Source organism: Schistocerca serialis, chromosome 6 (genome assembly GCF_023864345.2).
Source record: "Schistocerca serialis cubense isolate TAMUIC-IGC-003099 chromosome 6, iqSchSeri2.2, whole genome shotgun sequence".
In the NCBI taxonomy this organism is placed as follows: Eukaryota; Metazoa; Arthropoda; class Insecta; order Orthoptera; family Acrididae; genus Schistocerca; species Schistocerca serialis.
The window spans coordinates 389,554,529-389,574,472 of record NC_064643.1 but is presented as its reverse complement, the minus strand read 5'-3'; the positions used below and the strand labels follow the sequence as shown (position 1 = coordinate 389,574,472).

Here is a 19,944-nt window from a genome sequence, read left to right as displayed (position 1 = left end):
GGGGAAGAGTACGGTGACATACCATACCACAGTGAAGTCCGCTGGCTTAGCCACGTTAATGTACTCAAAAGATTTTTTGAACTGAGAATAACAATAAATCAGTTTTTAAAGGACAAAGGAAGGTACGACCCCAAGATAGAAGATACAGAAAGGGTTGCCGACCTTCCATTTTTAGTGGATATTACTAGACACATGAATGCATTGAACACAAGTTTGCAAGGAGAAAATCAGTTAATTTGTGAAGTGGCTGAAAAGGTGCAAGCTTTCAGTAGAAAGCTTGAGCTGTGGGAACGATAGCTCTCGTCAAGAAACGAAGTGCATTTCCCTACTCTGTCTACTGTGCGAGAACAGAATTGCAAAGAATATTTTTCCATACTTAGTGCAATAAAAGAGGAATTTCTCAAGCGCTTTGGGGATATATCACATTTATCCCAAGCTTTTGAATGGTTCTCGAGACCATTTTCTCTTTCTATAGTTGATATTCATCCCAATTTGTAAATGGAATTAATAGATCTACAGTGTAATTCTCGTCTGAGAGACAAGTTCTTTTTGGCAAGACGTGTAATAGACTTTTATCACAACTTTCCACAGCAAGAGTTTTCTCGTCTCCATCGTGAAGCCACGAAGATAATGTCAGTGTTTGGCTTGACATACATTTATGAGGGATTCTTTTCTGTTATTAAAATTAATAAGTCTCGGTTAAGAGCAAATATCAGTGATGAGAATTTACGTTAATGTTTGCATTTTTTTGTATGTAGAAATTTTGTTCCAGACATTAAACGTATTGTAAACTCCACCTGTGATAATTAAATGAAACATATCGTAGGTAATACAGGGTGTATACGTGGACAAGGAAAAATAATTCCCGGATTTCCCAGTTAAAAATACACTTTCTGCCAGGTGAAAAAACACTTTTTCCGTGTTAAGTGACACATTTTCCCTGTGAAACTTATCAATCCTTTGAATGGTTATGATTTTATACACGGGCGTTGAATTTCGCGGCACTTTAGAAAACGAAACTCAGGGAAAAAGACACATTTTGGAAATATCTTTGCTGTGCAACAACATGTACGCTGCGTATTTTCGTATTACGAAAGTATACATTGGAATTCCACCAAACACCGCATGTTACTTTCCGAATCATTGAAATCGAGATTGAGACGCGCTTCAGTAAGCCAGTTATAGCTCATGTCATGTGATATCGCGAGCCAATGACAGCAGATATTCAGAGCATGGGACACGTAATGTAGTCAGCCAACAGCAACATCACTGTTACGTAGCACGAACACACAAACAAGGAAAGTTAATAGTTTAAATTAGTATACATAGTGTTGCTCCAAGAAAAACAAAGCGTTCACATATAATATTGGTCTCTAAGGTTAAAAGGTGCAAGAGAAGCTAAGCTTTTGCATATAATGTTGATCTTTTTTGCGCGTGTTAAACTTTAAGATGTTGTTGTTGTTGTTGTTGTTGTGGTCTTCAGTCCTGAGACTGGTTTGATGCAGCTCTCCATGCTACCCTATCCTGTGCAAGCTTCTTCATCTCCCAGTACTTACTGCAACCTACATCCTTCTGAATCTGCTTAGTGTATTCATCTCTTGGTCTCCCTCTACGATTTTTACCCTCCACACTGCCCTCCAATGCTAAATTTGTGATCCCTTGATGCCTCAAAACATGTCCTACTAACCAGTCCCTTCTTTTTGTCAAGTTGTGCCACAAACTCCTCTTCTCCCCAATTCTATTCAATACTTCATCATTAGTTATGTGATCTACCCATCTAATCTTATATCACACAAATGTGCCAGTAAAATTTTTAATAATGACATATATGTCTGATCTTCAGGGTTCGAAATTCTTCTGAATGCTCGTCAAATGAGAGTCAAACGCTCTCTGATTTAAGAAATTCATGGTACATTCTCGCACATAGTTCAACTTACGTAAAAGGATATTTACTTTGAAAGTAACGTCTTTCAAGCCACCATTCACAATATTTTGCCGCGACTCGTTAGAAATGGGTTCGTTTCAGCAGTTGCCCGAGAGTGCAGATAACAGGCAACACAGCGCTTGCACAGCTACCTGGACGTAGGAAGCCCATATGTACGTACGTACAAAACATTGAAAGATAAAACATTATGTCATAAAAGAAACAAGTCGTCAGAGGATACTCCAAGAGCATTGGAATTTCATGAACCATACTTAAATGTGCACATTTAAAGTGCATACTTAAAGTGCACATTCATATGTCCAGACCTCGATCTGATATTTTTTCAGGGTGGTTTTTGGGATTTAAATTTTCTTGGAGCACCAGTACTGTATTACATCATGTTTGGTTCTTTATTATGGCATAATCCCATATGTGCTAGAAGATGAAAACATGCACTTTAAATGCAGCAAACAGTTGAAACTAGCCAGTACTGTGGAATTAAATATTTCGTTTCAAATACACTGACTGCCTCTGCGGAAAAGGTTAATAAAAGTCAAATTTCTTTAGCAAACGGACAAAAATAATTTCACTGTCAGGAAAGGTGGAAATAAAACAAAATCTAAAACCAATAACATATTTTAGCCTTCCGTAATTATGTGAATGTATTTTCATTCATTTGATAGCTCCCAGCCACTTTCATTTGACATGAGAGTAAATGTAGGAGAAACAGCAAAATCACTAAATGTAAACACCAGTCACATGGAGACTACCCACTATAACTCAGAATGCTCTGCGCATCAGCCCTGGATCTATGATATTTGCTAACCGGGCCAATACTAAAAAAAAAAAAAAAAAAAAAAAACAAATTTTCAAAAATATGTTCATCTTGTAGTGCACATCTTTCTGAAAAGTCTGAAACATAAAACATATGTGTTCGGAAATGTAAGACACGTTGTTTGGTCATAAGTGTGCCAAAGTGCAGTGCCAAGTCTCTTCAGACAGCATTCTTCTATCGCACGTCACTGTATTTCGCTGTGCGGAATTGAAATGTGTATATTTTGTAATGGATGCTATCAAACTATATTCAGGACAGTGGAAATTGAAATGTTCTGTGGTGCCTCTCCTGCTCCCAGTCGGCCGGTTTGACAGTCTGTTCCTCTTAAAAAAAAAAAAAATCTCGCAATTAATAGCGGATGGGATTATTTGTAATCGGGAGAACAAGAACTCTTCAGAAAATTTGCACTCTTTATTGCCTATTAGCTAACAACTTGCTGTTTTGTGTGACATAAAATTAAATATAGCATACATAAAACCAATAAAGACAAGAGCCAAGCAATAAAGTACACATTTCTTCAAGTAGCTCCTAGCATTTTTTTCTATATAATCTTGCTACAGCTTTACATGGCGTGCTTTCCTATCTGCGAAAGAAACTATTACCTCATCAAAGTTCATTAAACGTTTTGCTACATGAAAAATCAAAATGTCTTTATCTAATACTGAAAAAACTGTTAATTCATATAATACACAATACTGGTGTGGTTTCTCGATCTGATTATGTCTATTTTGTCACTGGGCTATAAGACTATATTGGCCTTTCTAATACTGCAGCAATTGTAAAACACACCAAAGAAACGAGACTGTTTTGGCACAAATGGTCATTTTTATAACACGACAGAATATAATTCACAAAGTACCAATATCAAATGCCTATTAGGCCCACTACAAGCAAAAAGCTTTATATTAGGAAATAGTTTCACACTTCACTCATACGCTCCAGTTTCTTAAGCATGAGATCGAAAAGTAGTACTACAAATTTCTTATAAAAATTTGGAATCGTCATTGTTACATGTTCATACAACGCGTTTTCCGTGCTACTTCCACAACATAACTTAAAGCGGCTGCTAGCTGGGGACCGTATAACTGGCCCTTACTAGTAGAGCGATCTGGCCCAAAATTTTCTGTCAAATTTCATTTTCTTTGATACACCAAGAAGATCATATGTAATCGTTCTTACCAGTTATTCCTGTTAGTTGTTTATTTCCACTCTGGTAGTCTGAATCTATGGATTTTGCTAGTAATAATAACAACGCTCATCATTCACAAACCCAATCAACCACATAACGAGACAGTGGTTGGCATTCATCCGTTCTGCTTTACTCTGCTCAGCTCGTATATCCCCTTCTGTCTGCAGGGAAGTTTGTTTCTAGATGCAACAAAGATTCCCTTGACAGAGACATCACATACACTATGCACACATTCACAAATCAACTTATGATTCATTCAGAAATCAACTTAGAATGTGTTCAAAAATCGACAGGGATGTTTTTCAAAATCATATGAATAATCACTAGACCAACGAGCGCTAGACGCTAGGCGCTTTGCAAAACAAGGTTTTTTCTCATGCGCATGTATGAATCTGGGAGCTTGGGCGTGCCAGCAAATTTTTCCCTGGTAGCATCTAGCTGCTTGCTGCGACTGCTTACACAGTCAGCAGCCACATTTGTGTAGGCAGAAGCGGGAGAAGGTACCACTCAACTGCACATGCACATGATCCCGCTCGTAACTGCTAAAACAAATCTAATGTAAACAGTTGTGAAGTCACGCTCATCGGAGGCAATTTGTTGTTACGAAGCATTGCATAGTCTTCCTAAAGCCTATGGCACATTTTGCTGTTCGCAGACGCTTGTATGCACACTGTGTTTTGTTGTTGCATATGGCGCATTTCCTTTGCAATTTAAGTTTTATTTTCTTTTTTTCTCTCGTTCATGTTTTATTGCTGCAGTTTATTCTGCAGCAGCGGGATACAGTAATATCCTTTGTTAAAATATAGGTTCTTATAAGTCAAAATTACAAAAATTTAACTGAAAACAAAAGCAATGAAAAATTCCCAGGATTCTAACAAATTCCCGGGTTTTTCCCAGTTTTCTCCCAGATGAAAAAATTCCTCGGTTTTTCCCAGATTTCCCGGTTGTCCCGGGCCGTACGCACCCTGTGATAGGATTTATGAAATATAATGAGTGAATGAATGAATTGACGAATCCATGAAGTTTTATGCAAACAATTATTAGAGAGTGGTATTGAAATTATTGGAGTTTGACTTCTTACTACTGTGATTCTTGCTACACTAACTTAATCCTCACTTCTACTAAACATGCAACAAACGACATTTAAAAAAATCTGACTTACCCGTCGATTCAGCACAGTAAACTGAGTTTTTTTACAGTGCATGCAGACAGCAGCCTCAGAATCAGGTACCCAGACAGCAGCATGAACTTCTACCGCCTTTTTACCACCTGTAAATAATGTGGGTATTATTGAACACAGCAAAAATTGCAATGATACATGTATTACAATCAATATAAATTCGTCAGAATCAATTTTTGTTTTATGCATTGGTAGCACATGTCTGTAGCACAGACAATCTGGCATAACACAGGCTACCAACAGTGTGTAAGCCAGCTCCATCTAGTGGTAGTAGCACAAATTAACAAAGAGCTGCATGACATACTAGTACAGCACCGCAACATGCTGCTACCTACCGATAAAGATTAGAATGAATCAACTTCATTCTTTATTGTGTTTTAGATAATATCTGTTAATATTAAGATCTTTACTACTTCAATTATGTCATACATAAAACAAAATATTAAATAGTACTGTCAAAAAGTTTATGTAGTACATGAGAGAGTAATGGCTGTAAAGAAATAGCTATTACATCAGTTAGGAGATTTACTGCTGGACAAAGAAAGCAATCCTATCCCGCCTTTTCATTGGACTGTCTTTGGAAGTGTTGATGAAAAGTTGCTTATGAGCACACAGATTCAACCTTGTTAAATTGTTTGTAAATGCTATTTTTGAAATCAACTGTTGTACAGGGTGGAGCAGAGGAAACACATGTTTTTTTTTAAACTGCTAGTACTCATCAATGAGTGGGTTACTGATCTCGAGCGACTGTTGGCAGGCAGTTCAGACATAGCAATTTCAGTCGCTGTGGAATATTGGAGTATAGAGTGTCGTGTGTTCACAGTGAAGCAGTTCTTTAGAAACAAAGATTCTGTGGTCATTGTTCAACATCTTTATCATCAAAAGTTTAATGTTAGGCATCGAGATGTTGACCCAGACTGAAACATTATACTTCAAGAGGTTGCAGCGTTTAGGAATACTGGATCTGTGATGAAAAAGAAATCACCTGGTCTTTCCTATTCAGTTCGAATCTGGAAAATGTATATAGTGTAAGAATGGCAGTTCTAGTTGGTCCGCAATGATCAGCTAGGTGACACGCTGTATCACTGGGTATGCCTTTCGCATCATACACAATGAGCTCAATTTTCACCTGTACAAAATGATTGTCCAGCAGCTAAGTGAAACAGATTTTGTGCAGCATAGAGAATTTTGTGACATAGTGGACACTATTCTTACGGAAGATGCAGATGTCCCAATATTCATTGGTGATAAAACAAATTTTCATCTCAATGTTTATGAGAATGTAGAGAATGGTTGTGTTAATGTACAGAACTGTCTGTACTGGGTGTCGGACAACCCACGTGAGTTACATCAAAAGCCTCTCTACAGCTCAAAAGTCAAAAGTGTGCTGCATCATCTCTAAGACAGGGCTTGTTGGACACTAATTTTTTTGAAGAGGTAGAAACTGCAGTTACTGTGACATCAGTGCACTAGATCGAAATGTTAAACAACTTTCTTTGTCCAGAACTTAAAATGCGTTGATTGAGCATGAGAGAAATGTGGTTCCAATAAGATGGTGCCAGCTCACGGCGAGAGCATCCATGGAAGTGGTTCAACAAATATTCCCAACACATGTCATTTCATGATATGGTGATGTTCCTTGGCCCCCATGCTCACTCAATCTATCGATCTGTGACTTCTTTTTGTGGGGATGCTTCGACGACAGGAGTGTACATGAACAAGCCCCGTGCAATTGATGACCTCAAGACTTCCATTTACCAGGAAATTGAAGCTGTCCCGAATTAGATGTTGGAATGAGCCATGAATAACTTTCATATGAGGATCCAAATTTGTGTCCAGCAAGAAGGACATCGTTTCAGCAATATTATTTTCTGAACCTAATTAAGGTATGCAGATTTCAAAAACAAGATTTTTAAAAATAAAACCATGTTTCAATTATTCAACAGTGAAAACTGTGTCTTCCTTGCTCCACCCTGTATAACAGCTGTATACCATTGTGATGTTGGTTCTATATCTGCAAGTATTTAAAAGCCTGTTTTGTTTTGGTGGAATGGCCATCCTTATGAATGTTGCAGACAGTGGATAGCTATTTGTACGAAGATTCAGCAGCTTATATGGAGCCAAATCTTTAACAGACACAACTGTTTGAAATTGTGGAGCATTCCTAACAGAGGCAAATTAACTGTTCATTGAAGCAACTATGAACTAACATATAATGTGTTACGTGTGTTGTGTAATCAGCTAATATGTGTGTAATCAGTGAATATGTCTCAGGAGGCCATTTGGGAAAGTCATGTTTTTGAACTGTGAAGCCAACCTCTCTCAATCGTGGTGCTTTATTTTGAATAATCTCTTGTCTGTTCATTGCAAATGGTCTTACACATTTTACTAGTTAAGTAGTAGGTGCAACCCAATACTACATTCCATGTGCCTAAAACATTTGTTTTGTAGTTAACAATTACAAAAGAAATCTCGTACAAGCTAAAGTTAATATATTCTAAAATCAACTAATGCAATGGGATCATTTGACTAATAAATCAGCTTCCTGTAGCAAATATATCAAATAACTGCGGCATATTCAACAAAGCTGACTTTACAAGAAAGAGCTCCAAATTCATTACTAAGCAGTAGAGGCACTGCGGTGAATAAAGTTCAGTGAAAACAATAATTTCATTGTGTGAGAAAACTGAAGTGCTAACCAGTGCAGTTCAAGTTTTTGCATAATGTTAGTTAAATGTTGTCTTTCCATAAAGATGACATGTTGAGTTCCTGACATGCAAAATGAAAAGACTGTTACACATGAGTTTTCGACCAAAGCCAAAGCTTCTGGTTGGAGTTGCATCAGAGAGCGGCCATGTGTGCGAGCAGTGTGCTGGCTTGTGTGTTTTTAAGAAGGCTTGGGTTGAAAGCTAAATGTGTAAGTCTTTTCATTGTGCCTGGCTGCAACTCGACATGTCATCTATATGGTGAATAGCAACATATCATTTTCCTAATATTGTCGATATTTCAATCTGGAGTTTCCACTATTAGAATGCAGTCTTTCACATATTTACTAGACAGTGAACTTATGCACACTTATATTTATAAGAATTATACGATTTTCACAGTTGTAATTAAAAGACCATCCACCACAGTGAGCACTGTGCCATCAATTCAATGCTGCTATAACTGTACATTTAATTACTGATTATTAGTTAATTACATGCTGTTCAGTCTGAGGTGTTTTACATGTTAACATTTTCTGCGAGCAGGAATGCAGATAGGCTCAATTGTTCCTGCTAATGTGTTCCATTTGTGATGTTAGTGTCCCACCCTCAAACATCTAAAAGTTTGGAAACAAATAACAGTACAGTTAGCATCTCCCCACCTATTTGCATAAGAATTATTTCATGTGTGGTAGCTTGCTCAGATGGGTAGATCACATAAATAATGAGGAGGTATTGAATAGAATTGGGGAGAAGAGGAGTTTGTGGCACAACTTGACTAGAAGAAGGGATCGGTTGGTAGGACATGTTCTGAGGTATCAAGGGATCACCAATTTAGTACTGGAGGGCAGCGTGGAGGGTAAAAATCATAGAGGGAGACCAAGAGATGAATACACTAAGCCGATTCAGAAGGATGTAGGTTGCAGTAAGTACTGGGAGATGAAGAAGCTTGCACAGGATAGGGTAGCATGGAGAGCTGCATCAAACCAGTCTCAGGACTGAAGACCACAACAACAACAACAACTTGCTTGCACCATTTTGTAGTTAAGTGTATAGTAAAATCATAATTACTGATCAACTACTGTAAAGAGGAGTTACCATTTCACAGTATGATGCCTCACAGTCAAATAAAGGATATTCCTAATTAGGAAGGAAGTAATTAACAGAGACAAGATGGTAGCATAGCAAAATGAATACTAATATCAGTTATAAAACTGTTACTACATCATTTCTCCCACAACTTATAGCTTCTAACACAGTTTGGACAATTAAATTCTATACTTTTTGCTTAGTTATAGCTAAATGGCTCCCCTAGTCACAGAAGAAACGCCCACTTTTAAAGGAACAATTTCATTAAACCATGTAATTTGCTTGTACCAAATTTTCATCATGCAATGGAACAATGTGAAGTAGCTTTTGACATAATCCGTTTCATGCTTTCATCCAAGTGACAAGAGGAAGAAAAAGATTGGGACAATTCACTTCCTTAAATTTAAACCAGTTCTATTTCAATGTAGAATATTATGATGTTACATATTACAGAATCAAATCTTCTGAATGAAATAACACACTACAGATATATTCACATTGCCAAAATGAAATACCTGTCATCCATTTTCTATACCTTACAGTATCACTTGCTCTGAAGCCTATGCCCCAATTTATATTCGCGTAATTTATCGACAGTGAAACCATCTCTATTCAGCTATTTCATATGCATCAGATGATGACTCCACAGAAATGTAAATAACCTTGCACTATGTGTAGTTGAGTAGGAGATTCTTGGAAGATATGTCGCTCCAAGCCACAGCTATTATCCGCAGCCAGTGTGCCTGTACTTGTCACTTTCACACAATAAAGCAAAGTGTAGTATAAGACTGGCCATTAAGGAACTAAATTTTATCATATGACAAGGTATAGTCACACACTATTGCAAAGGGGTGCATGCTGCTAATTTCACTGTATAAACATGGAAAGTGACTATAAAAACCTCTTCATGCACAGTAGCCTACCTCTCAATATCAACTTTATTATTTAGTTGGCAACCAGAGCAGAAGAAGAGAGAGTACCAGCACGAAAACTGACAAATGTCAGTTAAATTATCAGTTGACACCTGAGTGTAAAACAAAAAATAGGATATAATATAAGTTACTATGTGGAATCTGAATACATACTCTGTTGAAGAAAAACATGCAAAGTGTTCAATATTAATGCTCCTCATAACTAACCTATGTGCTGAAGCAGCTATTTCTCTGATACTATGAACACTGAAAGGACATGCCTACATTTTAAAAACATGACAACCATTGAAGTACATTTGGACTTTATCGATAGCTCATTAGAAAAACGGCTTTTTTCTAAAGTGAAGTTTTAAAAGGTACCAAAGTGCACAAATAACTAAGCATGTACAACAAAAAAAAGTTACTGAAGTTGATTTTTTGAATGGAATGCAGCAATTTAATCCAAATTTCCACTGTAAACGAGGCAGCAGGCATTCAGGATAGGAATGTGTGAGGGAGGGATGGCAGATAGACAGTTTAGGCATGCAACATACAGGTACCAGAGTCCAGAGCCGATGAGGTGTGGCACACAATGAAGATGATGCGGAGGCATTGATTGGGAACGGATGCATCCAATATACAACATTTTGCAAGAACAATGTTCTGACCCCTTTGACAGCCACTGTATCATCCAACTGAAATAGGGTGGGAGGGATTACATTTGAGTGAGCACCAAGTTGTGAACTATAATAGGAATGATTGGTGCTAAAACATAATGTGCACTAGTGTGGAGAAATAGCAAATCCATGTATGCTCCATGTTGGAGAGATAATCCAGAGAACTGAAGGCAGCGATTAAGGCAGTTATGTACTTCTGTAAAACTTCAGCGGAGTACAACATTTTACCAAAAGGTTATCAAAGTATTGGGTTGGGGTGGGGGGTGGGGATGAACTGATCCAAAAGTTACGAACAATCAAAACTCAGTCATTTGTAATGTCATTCAAAACTGTCCAGTTAACAATTTGAAGATTTATTATGAGGAACTGACTGATATGAGGAATATGACAATTTGAATGGTTGAAGTCTTCTATTTTGCAGATGGCACATTTCTCTTTCAGTAGTGTCACTCAAAACTTCAGTCACAGCTGGACGGCGCTTTCAACAGGATTAACATTACAGAAATTTAATTAATAACAATGCCTTACGCAAAATCCCCAAGATTGGCGGTCCTTTACAGAAGCTCGAAACTTAGCACGGAGTTCAATGCGAGACGCTTATAACAGTTTCCACAATGAAACTTTGTCTCGAAACCTGGCAGAAAATCCAAAGAAATTCTGGTTGTATGTGGAGTATGTTAGCGGCAAGAAACAATCAATGCCTTCTCTGCGCAATTACAATGGAGATACTATCCAAGACAGTGCTTCCAAAGCAGATTTACTAAACACAGCCTTCCGAAATGCCTTTACAAAATAAGATGAAGTAAATATTCCAGAATTCGAATCGAGAACAGCTGCCAACATGAGTAACATAGAAGTAAATATCCTCGGAGTAGTGAAGCAACTCAAATCACTTAATAAAAGCAAGTCTTCTGGTACAGGCTGTTTCATAATTAGGTTCCTTTAGTAGTATGCTGATGCATTAGCTCCATACTTAAAAATCATATACAACCATTCGCTCAACGAAAGATCCGTACCCAAAGACTGGAAAGTTACACAGGTCACACCAATATTCAAGAAAGGTAATAGGAGTAATCCACTAAATTACAGGCTCATATCGTTAACGTCAATATGCAGCAGGATTTTAGAAAATATATTGTGTTCGAAGATTATGAATTACCTCGAAGGAAACGGTCTATTGACACACAGTCAACATGGGTTTAGAAAACATCGTTCCTGTGAAACACAACTAGCTCTTTATTCACACGAAGTGTCGAGTGCTATTGACAAGGGATTTCAGATTGATTCCGCATTCCTGGATTTCTGGAAGGCTTTTGACACTGTACCACACAAGCGGCTCTTAGTAAAATTGCGTGCTTATGGAATATCATCTCAGTTATGTGACTGGATTTGCGATTTCCTGTCAGAGAGGTCACAGTTCATAGAAATCGATGGAAAGTCATCAAGTAAAACAGAAGGGATTTCAGGCATTCCCCAAGGTAGTGTTATAGGCCCTTTGCTGATCCTTATCTATATAAACGATTTGGGAGACAATCTGAGCAGCGGTCTTCGGTTGTTTCCAGATGACGCTGTCGTTTATCGACTAATAAAGTCATCAGAAGATCAAAACAAACTGCAAAACGATTTATAAAAAATATCTGAATGGTGCGAAAAGTGGCAGTTGACCCTAAATAATTAACAGTGTGAGGTCATCCACATAAAAACTAAAAGGAACTCGTTAAACTTCGGCTACACAATAAATCAGACTAATCTAAAAGCTGTAAATTCTACTAAATACCCAGGTATTACAATTACAAATGACTTAAATTGGAAAGAACACAGAAAATGTTGTGGGGAAGGCTAACCAAAGGCTGTGTTTTATTGGCAGGACACTCAGAAAATGTAACAGACCTACTAAAGAGACTGCCTACACTACGCTTGCCCGTCCTCTTTTAGAATACTGCTCCACGGTGTGGGATCCTCACCAGGGAAGACTGACGTAGTACATCGAAAAAGTTCAAACAAAGTCAGCATGTTTTGTATTATCGCGAAATATGGGAGAGAGTGTCACAGAAATGATATGGAATTTGGTCTGGAAATAACTAAATGAAAGGCGTTTTTCGTTGTGACGGAATCTTCTCACGCAATTCCAATCACCGAATGCAAAAATATTTTGTTGACACCGGCCTATGTACGGTGGAACGATCAACACAATAAAATAAGGGAAATCAGAGCTCGTACGGAAAGATATAGATGTTCATTCTTTCCACACGCTATATGAGATTGGAATAATAGAGAATTGTGAAGGTGGTTCGATGAACCCTCTGCCGGGCACTTAAATGTGATTTGCAGAGTATCCATGTAGATGTAGACATAGAAAGAAGACAAGAATACACATACGGCATATATCAAAAAAGAGATAGCTGACAATAGTTCTCACAATTTTCAAAAATTAATTACTAACCAAGGTGATAAATATACAAGATCTGCTATCTCAAAAAAATTATCAATTGGCATCACGAGGCTGCTCTCTCAAAGAAGGGTAGTTAATAACTTACCTGTACAACTTGCAGGTGCACATTAGTAGTGACTAAGAGACAAAAATTTACCTATAAAATGGAAAACAAATAAAAGGTTGTCCATTTACACCACTGGCCAGTAAAATTGCTACACCAAGAAGAAATGTAGATGATAAACGGGTATTCATTCGACAAATATATTACATGAGAACTGACATGTGGTTACATATTCACGCAATTTGGGTGCATAGATCCTGAGAAATCAGTACCCAGAACAACCACCTCTGGCCGTAATAATGGCCTTGATACGCCTGGGCATTGAGTCAAACAGAGCTTGGATGGCGTGTACAGGTACAGCTGCCCATGCAGCTTCAACACGATACCACAGTTCTTCACGAGTAGTGACTGGCGTATTGTGACGAGCCAGTTGCTCGTCCACCATTGACCAGACGTTTTCAATTGGTGAGAGATCTGGAGAATGTGCTGGCCAGGGAAGCAGTAGAACATTTTCTGTATCAAGAAAGGCCCATACAGGACCTGCAACATGTGGTCGTGCATTATGCTGCTGAAATATAGGGTTTCGCAGGGATCAAATGAAGGGTAGAGCCATGGGTCGAAACACATCTGAAATGTAACATCCACTGTTCAAAGTGCCATCAATGCGAACAAGAGGTGACCAAGATGTGTAACCAATGGCACCCCATACCATCACGCCAGGTGATACGCCAGTATGGCGATGACGAATACACACTTCCAATGTGCGTTCACCGTGATGTCGCCAAACACGAATGCAACCATCATGATGCTGTAAACAAAACCTGGATTCATCCGAAAAAATTACGTTTTGCCATTCATGCACCCAGGTTTGTCATTGAGTACGCCATCGCAGGCGCTCCTGGCTGTGATGCAGCATCAAGGGTAACCGCAGCCATGGTCTCTGAGTTGATAGTCCATGCTGCTGCAAACATCATCAAACCGTTCATGCAGATGGTTGTTGTCTTGCAAACGTCCCCATCTGTTGACTCAGGGATCAAGACGTGGCTGCACGATCCATTACAGCCATGCAGATAAGATGCCTGTCATCTCAACTGCTAGTGATATGAGGCCATTGGGATCCAGCACAGCGTTCCGCATTATCCTCCTGAACCCACCGATTCCATATTCTGCTAACAGTCATTAGATCTCGACCACCGCGAGCAGCAATGTCGCGATACGATAAACTGCATTTGCTATAGGCTACATTCTGACCTTTATCAAAGTCGGAAACATGATGGTACGCATTTCTCCTCCTTACACGAGGCATCAAAACAACATTTCACCAGGCAACACCGGTCAATTGCTGTTTGTCTATGAGAAATCGGTTGGAAACTTTCCTCATGTCAGCATGTTGTAGGTGTCGCCACCGGCACCAACCTTGTGTGAATGCTCTGAAAAGCTAATCATTTGCATATCACAGCATCTTCTTCCTGTCGGATAAATTTCGCATCCGTAGCACGTCATCTTTACGGCAGAGCAATTTTAATGGCCAGTGGTGTACTATGTTGTCACACATCCTGGAAGAAGTGGCAGGAACTACCTCAATGGGAGCATGCGTGGTCGTGAGCAATTGCAAGCATTGGTAGGCACCTTCGATTGCGGATAGGATTACTGAAGCTAAATGTATTGCATGAATATGAACAGCATACAGACACAGAATAACATGCAACCAAGAAGAGAGGTGAATGACTGATCTACAGAAGGGGAGAAATAATACTTTGTAGCAGCTCTCTGATCTCAGCTCACATGGTGCAACTGCTCTCTCACCACAAATGGGAATGCAGAGATTTATTACATTTTCTATAAATGGGAATGCAGAAATGTGTTACATTTTCTACTTTAAACACAAAACTGGTGAAGAAATAAGAGAGAGTGGTCTGTACATAACATTAAATGCATTTCGTTACTACTGTCCATAATGAACACAAGATAACGCAATAGCTATCAGGAGACACACTGTCATGAAAAAAATCGTCAAATCCTGAAATCACACTCTGAAAAGCTTGTGGTGTAGAAATGGAAGACTGACACCATTAGCTGTTGCATAAAGTTATTGCATGAGCTTCTGCACATCTGCCCATCATCTGCCTCCACATACACACACTACTGTAGAACATGGCAAAGACTAAGAACTGAATTGCTTCTTCGTAATTGCACTGATGAAAGTAATATGTTCTTTGCACCATTCATTTTCAATAATCTTTCAACACAAAACAGTAAGAAAAACATTTTATGTGGTAAACCTAAAGCTTTTAAATTTAAAGTAAAAACACTCTTTAAGGCACACACTATTCTCAACTGGAATTCCTCAGACTAATATAATACACAGTGAGAACAATACTGTGGACTCTAAGAATTACATAATATGTTGTAAGTTCAAATCAATACTGTAAAGGAGAAACAGGACACCATTTTCATATGTAATTCCTTTGAAAATATATTTATTAATAAGTAAGGGGCCAGATAAACTAGAGTGTTTGACTTGTTAGTCTCTGGCAACAGCTGTTATTTATTTCCAATTTGTTATTTTGCATGTAACACTTTCTGCTGTGTGGCCATTCTCAAATAAAATGTTTAACGCGTTATTTGCATATGTTTTGGGTTACAGTCATTTTCATGAGCAGTCTGTTGTTGGCCAGACTTCAAAGCTGTAGCCACAATTTTTGGTACAAAACAGACAGCAGCACACAAGTATGCCATTTACCAATACCAGATAGCATTGAACTGTGTGCAGTAACAACTTGTGGCGAACAAACTGTCACTACACACAGCTCGGTGCTACATAACAATAGTAAACGGTTTAGCTGTGTGCTAATGTTTGTACCACACTGAACATCATGACGGTTACAGCTTTCAATCCCAGCCAACCACAGACTGCTCATGAAAATAACCCAAAACATATGCAGATAACAGACTACACATTTTATTTGAGAATGGTTACACAACCAACACAGCACACGCAAAATGATAAAATAGCTATAAATAAAAGGCTTTCCACGAATCTTATTTCTTTCAAGAAATGTATCACAGCTGTGAACTCTGTTGCAAGTAAAATAATTAGAAATCTCCAATAAACCCCTAAGGCCCAACTTCAATGGCCTCACAGAAAGGAAAGTACAAAAACATCCAAAACATGGAGGTAAAAAGTACCAAGAATAAATTCACAGGCAAATGAGGGAAACAAAGAGCAACATAAAACAAAATACTTGGGCTACATAAGAAATGTTTGACAACTATTAGCTAAGATAATGAGACAGATTCTGGAGACGACTAATGCTATCAGCATTAGTAGAAGTTGTTAGATTATGTCAGTAAGCCGAATAGTCTAAGAAACACAAGTGCGTAAAAATATGATATAAGTAGAACAAAAATATGATATAAGAAGAATCTTCATCTAGCTGGAACAAAAATGTTTCACTGATAACTTGGTATATGATTGTATGCAAAGGCGGGGAAAAAGTATCCAAGTTAGACCCCTAAATTCAAAATAACCAGGAATATATCTTTCTCCCTAAATCAATTGAACTATATGTACGGTGAGCACAGAATAACATGGCCGGTACATGAGCAGATGGCAGTGTAAGCGTGAGGAGAGTGGTAGTGGTGGGGGCTGCGGGCACGCACTGTAGGGGAAATGTAAAGCACTGGAGGGAAAATGCCATACTAGACCGCAGCCTGCACTCACATTTTTTATAAGTATTAAGTGGAGCCCCTACACGCTCATATTTGCACGGTGACCATTCAAAAAGATGTCACCTCTGCTTCAGTTAGTATCTAAAAAGAATTCCGCCGAAAATGTAGCGCTTTATTTTCACCTGGTTTGTTAACCATCTGTAACTTTCAGAGAAGTGTCATGAGTGGGGTATTTTGAGTAAAACCTACACATTTCTTTTGTTGCCATGTTAAAATTTGCTTCTTTTGCCAAAACTCAGAGAAGTTTACACAGTCTCCCCTCACTAACATGTTGTGCAGATGCAACTGCAAGAGAATTCTAAACATTGGTTTATTAAATGTATTAAGCGAGGAACTGAGGAAACGTAAGTTCAGCATCTCATGCAAAAGCACATCATTGGTATAAAATAAACAAGTAATGACTTCAGTTATCTTTTTCCAAAACCCTTAACATTTCTTGTTTCACCAGCTATTGATGACCCTTACAAATTACATTCTTTCACCTAAAATGTCTGTAGTTGGTGGAATAACACGGTAGACAATGAAGTTTTGCATATTAACCACACAGCAAAATGCTCTCCTCTTTGTGTGTTAACATTTGCCAATATCTCAAACCGTTTATCAAATATGAGGAAGCTGTGGATATTTCACTCTGGCTTTACCACTGGTGCGGTGCTATCACAAATGCAATGTCATAATTTTTTCTCAAGACTGGTGACAGGTAGAGACTTCCACCCAAGTCTAAAAAAAATTCAACATGTTAGCTAAATGTCATATGCAACAAAACATTATCTAGTATGCACCAAATGCAAAATCATAGAAATTTTGCGCAATGTCTTACTTCCACGTAAATATCAAAATTACTACAACCATTAACAAAATGATGGGCACATCATAATGAACCTGACATATAAAGCTATAAGTAATGCAGAAATTAATTTTTGTTGTTGTTGTTGTTGTTGTGGTCTTCAGTCCTGAGACTGGTTTGATGCAGCTCTCCATGCTACTCTATCCTGTGCAAGCTTTTTCATCTCCCAGTACCTACTGCAACCTACATCCTTCTGAATCTGCTTAGTGTATTCATCTCTTGGTCTCCCTCTACGATTTTTACCCTCCACGCTGCCCTCCAATACTAAATTGGTGATCCCTTGATGCCTCAGAACATGTCCTACCAACCGATCCCTTCTTCTGGTCAAGTTGTGCCACAAACTTCTCTTCTCCCCAATCCTATTCAATACTTCCTCATTAGTTATGTGATCTACCCATCTAATCTTCAGCATTCTTCTGTAGCACCACATTTCGAAAGCTTCTATTCTCTTCTTGTCCAAACTATTTATCGTCCATGTTTCACTTCCATACATGGCTACACTCCATACGAATACTTTCAGAAATGACTTCCTGACATTTAAATCAATACTGGATGTTAACAAATTTCTCTTCTTCAGAAACGCTTTCCTTGCCATTGCCAGCCTACATTTTATATCCTCTCTACTTCGACCATCATCAGATATTTTGCTCCCCAAATAGCAAAACTCCTTTACTACTTTAAGTGCCTCATTTCCTAATCTAATTCCCTCAGCATCACCCGACTTAATTAGACTACATTCCATTATCCTTGTTTTGCTTTTGTTGATGTTCATCTTATATCCTCCCTTCAAGACACCATCAATTCCGTTCAACTGCTCTTCCAAGTCCTTTGCTGTCTCTGACAGAATTACAATGTCATCGGCGAACCTCAAAGTTTTTATTTCTTCTCCATGAATTTTAATACCTACTCCGAATTTTTCTTTTGTTTCCTTTACTGCTTGCTCAATATACAGATTGAACAACATCGGGGAGACGCTACAACCCTGTCTTACTCCCTTCCCAACCACTGCTTCCCTTTCATGTCCCTCGACTCTTATAACTGCCATCTGGTTTCTGTACAAATTGTAAATAGCCTTTCGCTCCCTGTATTTTACCCCTGCCACCTTTAGAATTTGAAAGAGAGTATTCCAGTCAACGTTGTCAAAAGCTTTCTCTAAGTCTACAAATGCTAGAAACGTAGGTTTGCCTTTCCTTAATCTTTCTTCTAAGATAAGTCGTAAGGTCAGTATTGCCTCACGTGTTCCAGTGTTTCTACGGAATCCAAACTGATCTTCCCCGAGGTTGGCTTCTACTAGTTTTTCCATTCGTCTGTAAAGAATTCGTGTTAGTATTTTGCAGCTGTGACTTATTAAGCTGATAGTTCGGTAATTTTCACATCTGTCAACACCTGATTTCTTTGGGATTGGAATTATTATATTCTTCTTGAAGTCTGAGGGTATTTCGCCTGTTTCATACATCTTGCTCACCAGATGGTAAAGTTTTGTCAGGACTGGCTCTCCCACGGCCGTCAGTAGTTCCAATGGAATATTGTCTACTCCGGGGGCCTTGTTTCGACTCAGGTCTTTCAGTGCTCTGTCAAACTCTTCACGCAGTATCATATCTCCCATTTCATCTTCATCTACATCCTCTTCCATTTCCATAATATTGTCCTCAAGTACATCGCCCTTGTATAGACCCTCTATATACTCCTTCCACCTTTCTGCTTTCCCTTCTTTGCTTAGAACTGGGTTTCCATCTGAGCTCTTGATATTCATACAAGTCGTTCTCTTATCTCCAAAAGTCTCTTTAATTTTCCTGTAGGCGGTATCTATCTTACCCCTAGTGAGATAGGCCTCTACATCCTTACATTTGTCCTCTAGCCATCCCTGCTTAGCCATTTTGCACTTCCTGTCGATCTCATTCTTGAGACGTTTGTATTCCTTTTTGCCTGTTTCACTTACTGCATTTTTATATTTTCTCCTTTCATCAATTAAATTCAATATTTCTTCTGTTACCCAAGGATTTCTACTAGCCCTCGTCTTTTTACCTACTTGATCCTCTGCTGCCTTCACTACTTCATCCCTCAAAGCTACCCATTCTTCTTCTACTGTATTTATTTCCCCCATTCCTGTCAATTGCTCCCTTATGCTCTCCCTGAATCTCTGTACAACCTCTGGTTCTTTTAGTTTATCCAGGTCCCATCTCTTTAAATTCCCACCTTTTTGCAGTTTCTTCAGTTTTCATCTACAGGTCATAACCAATAGATTGTGGTCAGAGTCCACATCTGCCCCTGGAAATGTCTTACAATTTAAAACCTGGTTCCTAAATCTCTGTCTTACCATTATATAATCTATCTGATACCTTTTAGTATCTCCAGGGTTC

The 19,944-nt window shown here is 38.5% G+C and overlaps 1 protein-coding gene across 2 annotated transcripts in view; it reads right to left on the bottom strand.

Moving 5' to 3' along the window:
• Positions 1-19,944, bottom strand: part of LOC126483752 (pleckstrin homology domain-containing family F member 2) — a 145,610-nt gene that overhangs the window by 79,272 nt on the left and 46,394 nt on the right. For both annotated transcript variants that reach the window (XM_050106896.1, XM_050106895.1), the window contains exon 6: positions 5,111-5,217. In XM_050106896.1, coding sequence (XP_049962853.1) covers positions 5,111-5,217 — 107 coding nt within the window. The remainder of the gene's footprint in view (positions 1-5,110; positions 5,218-19,944) is intronic.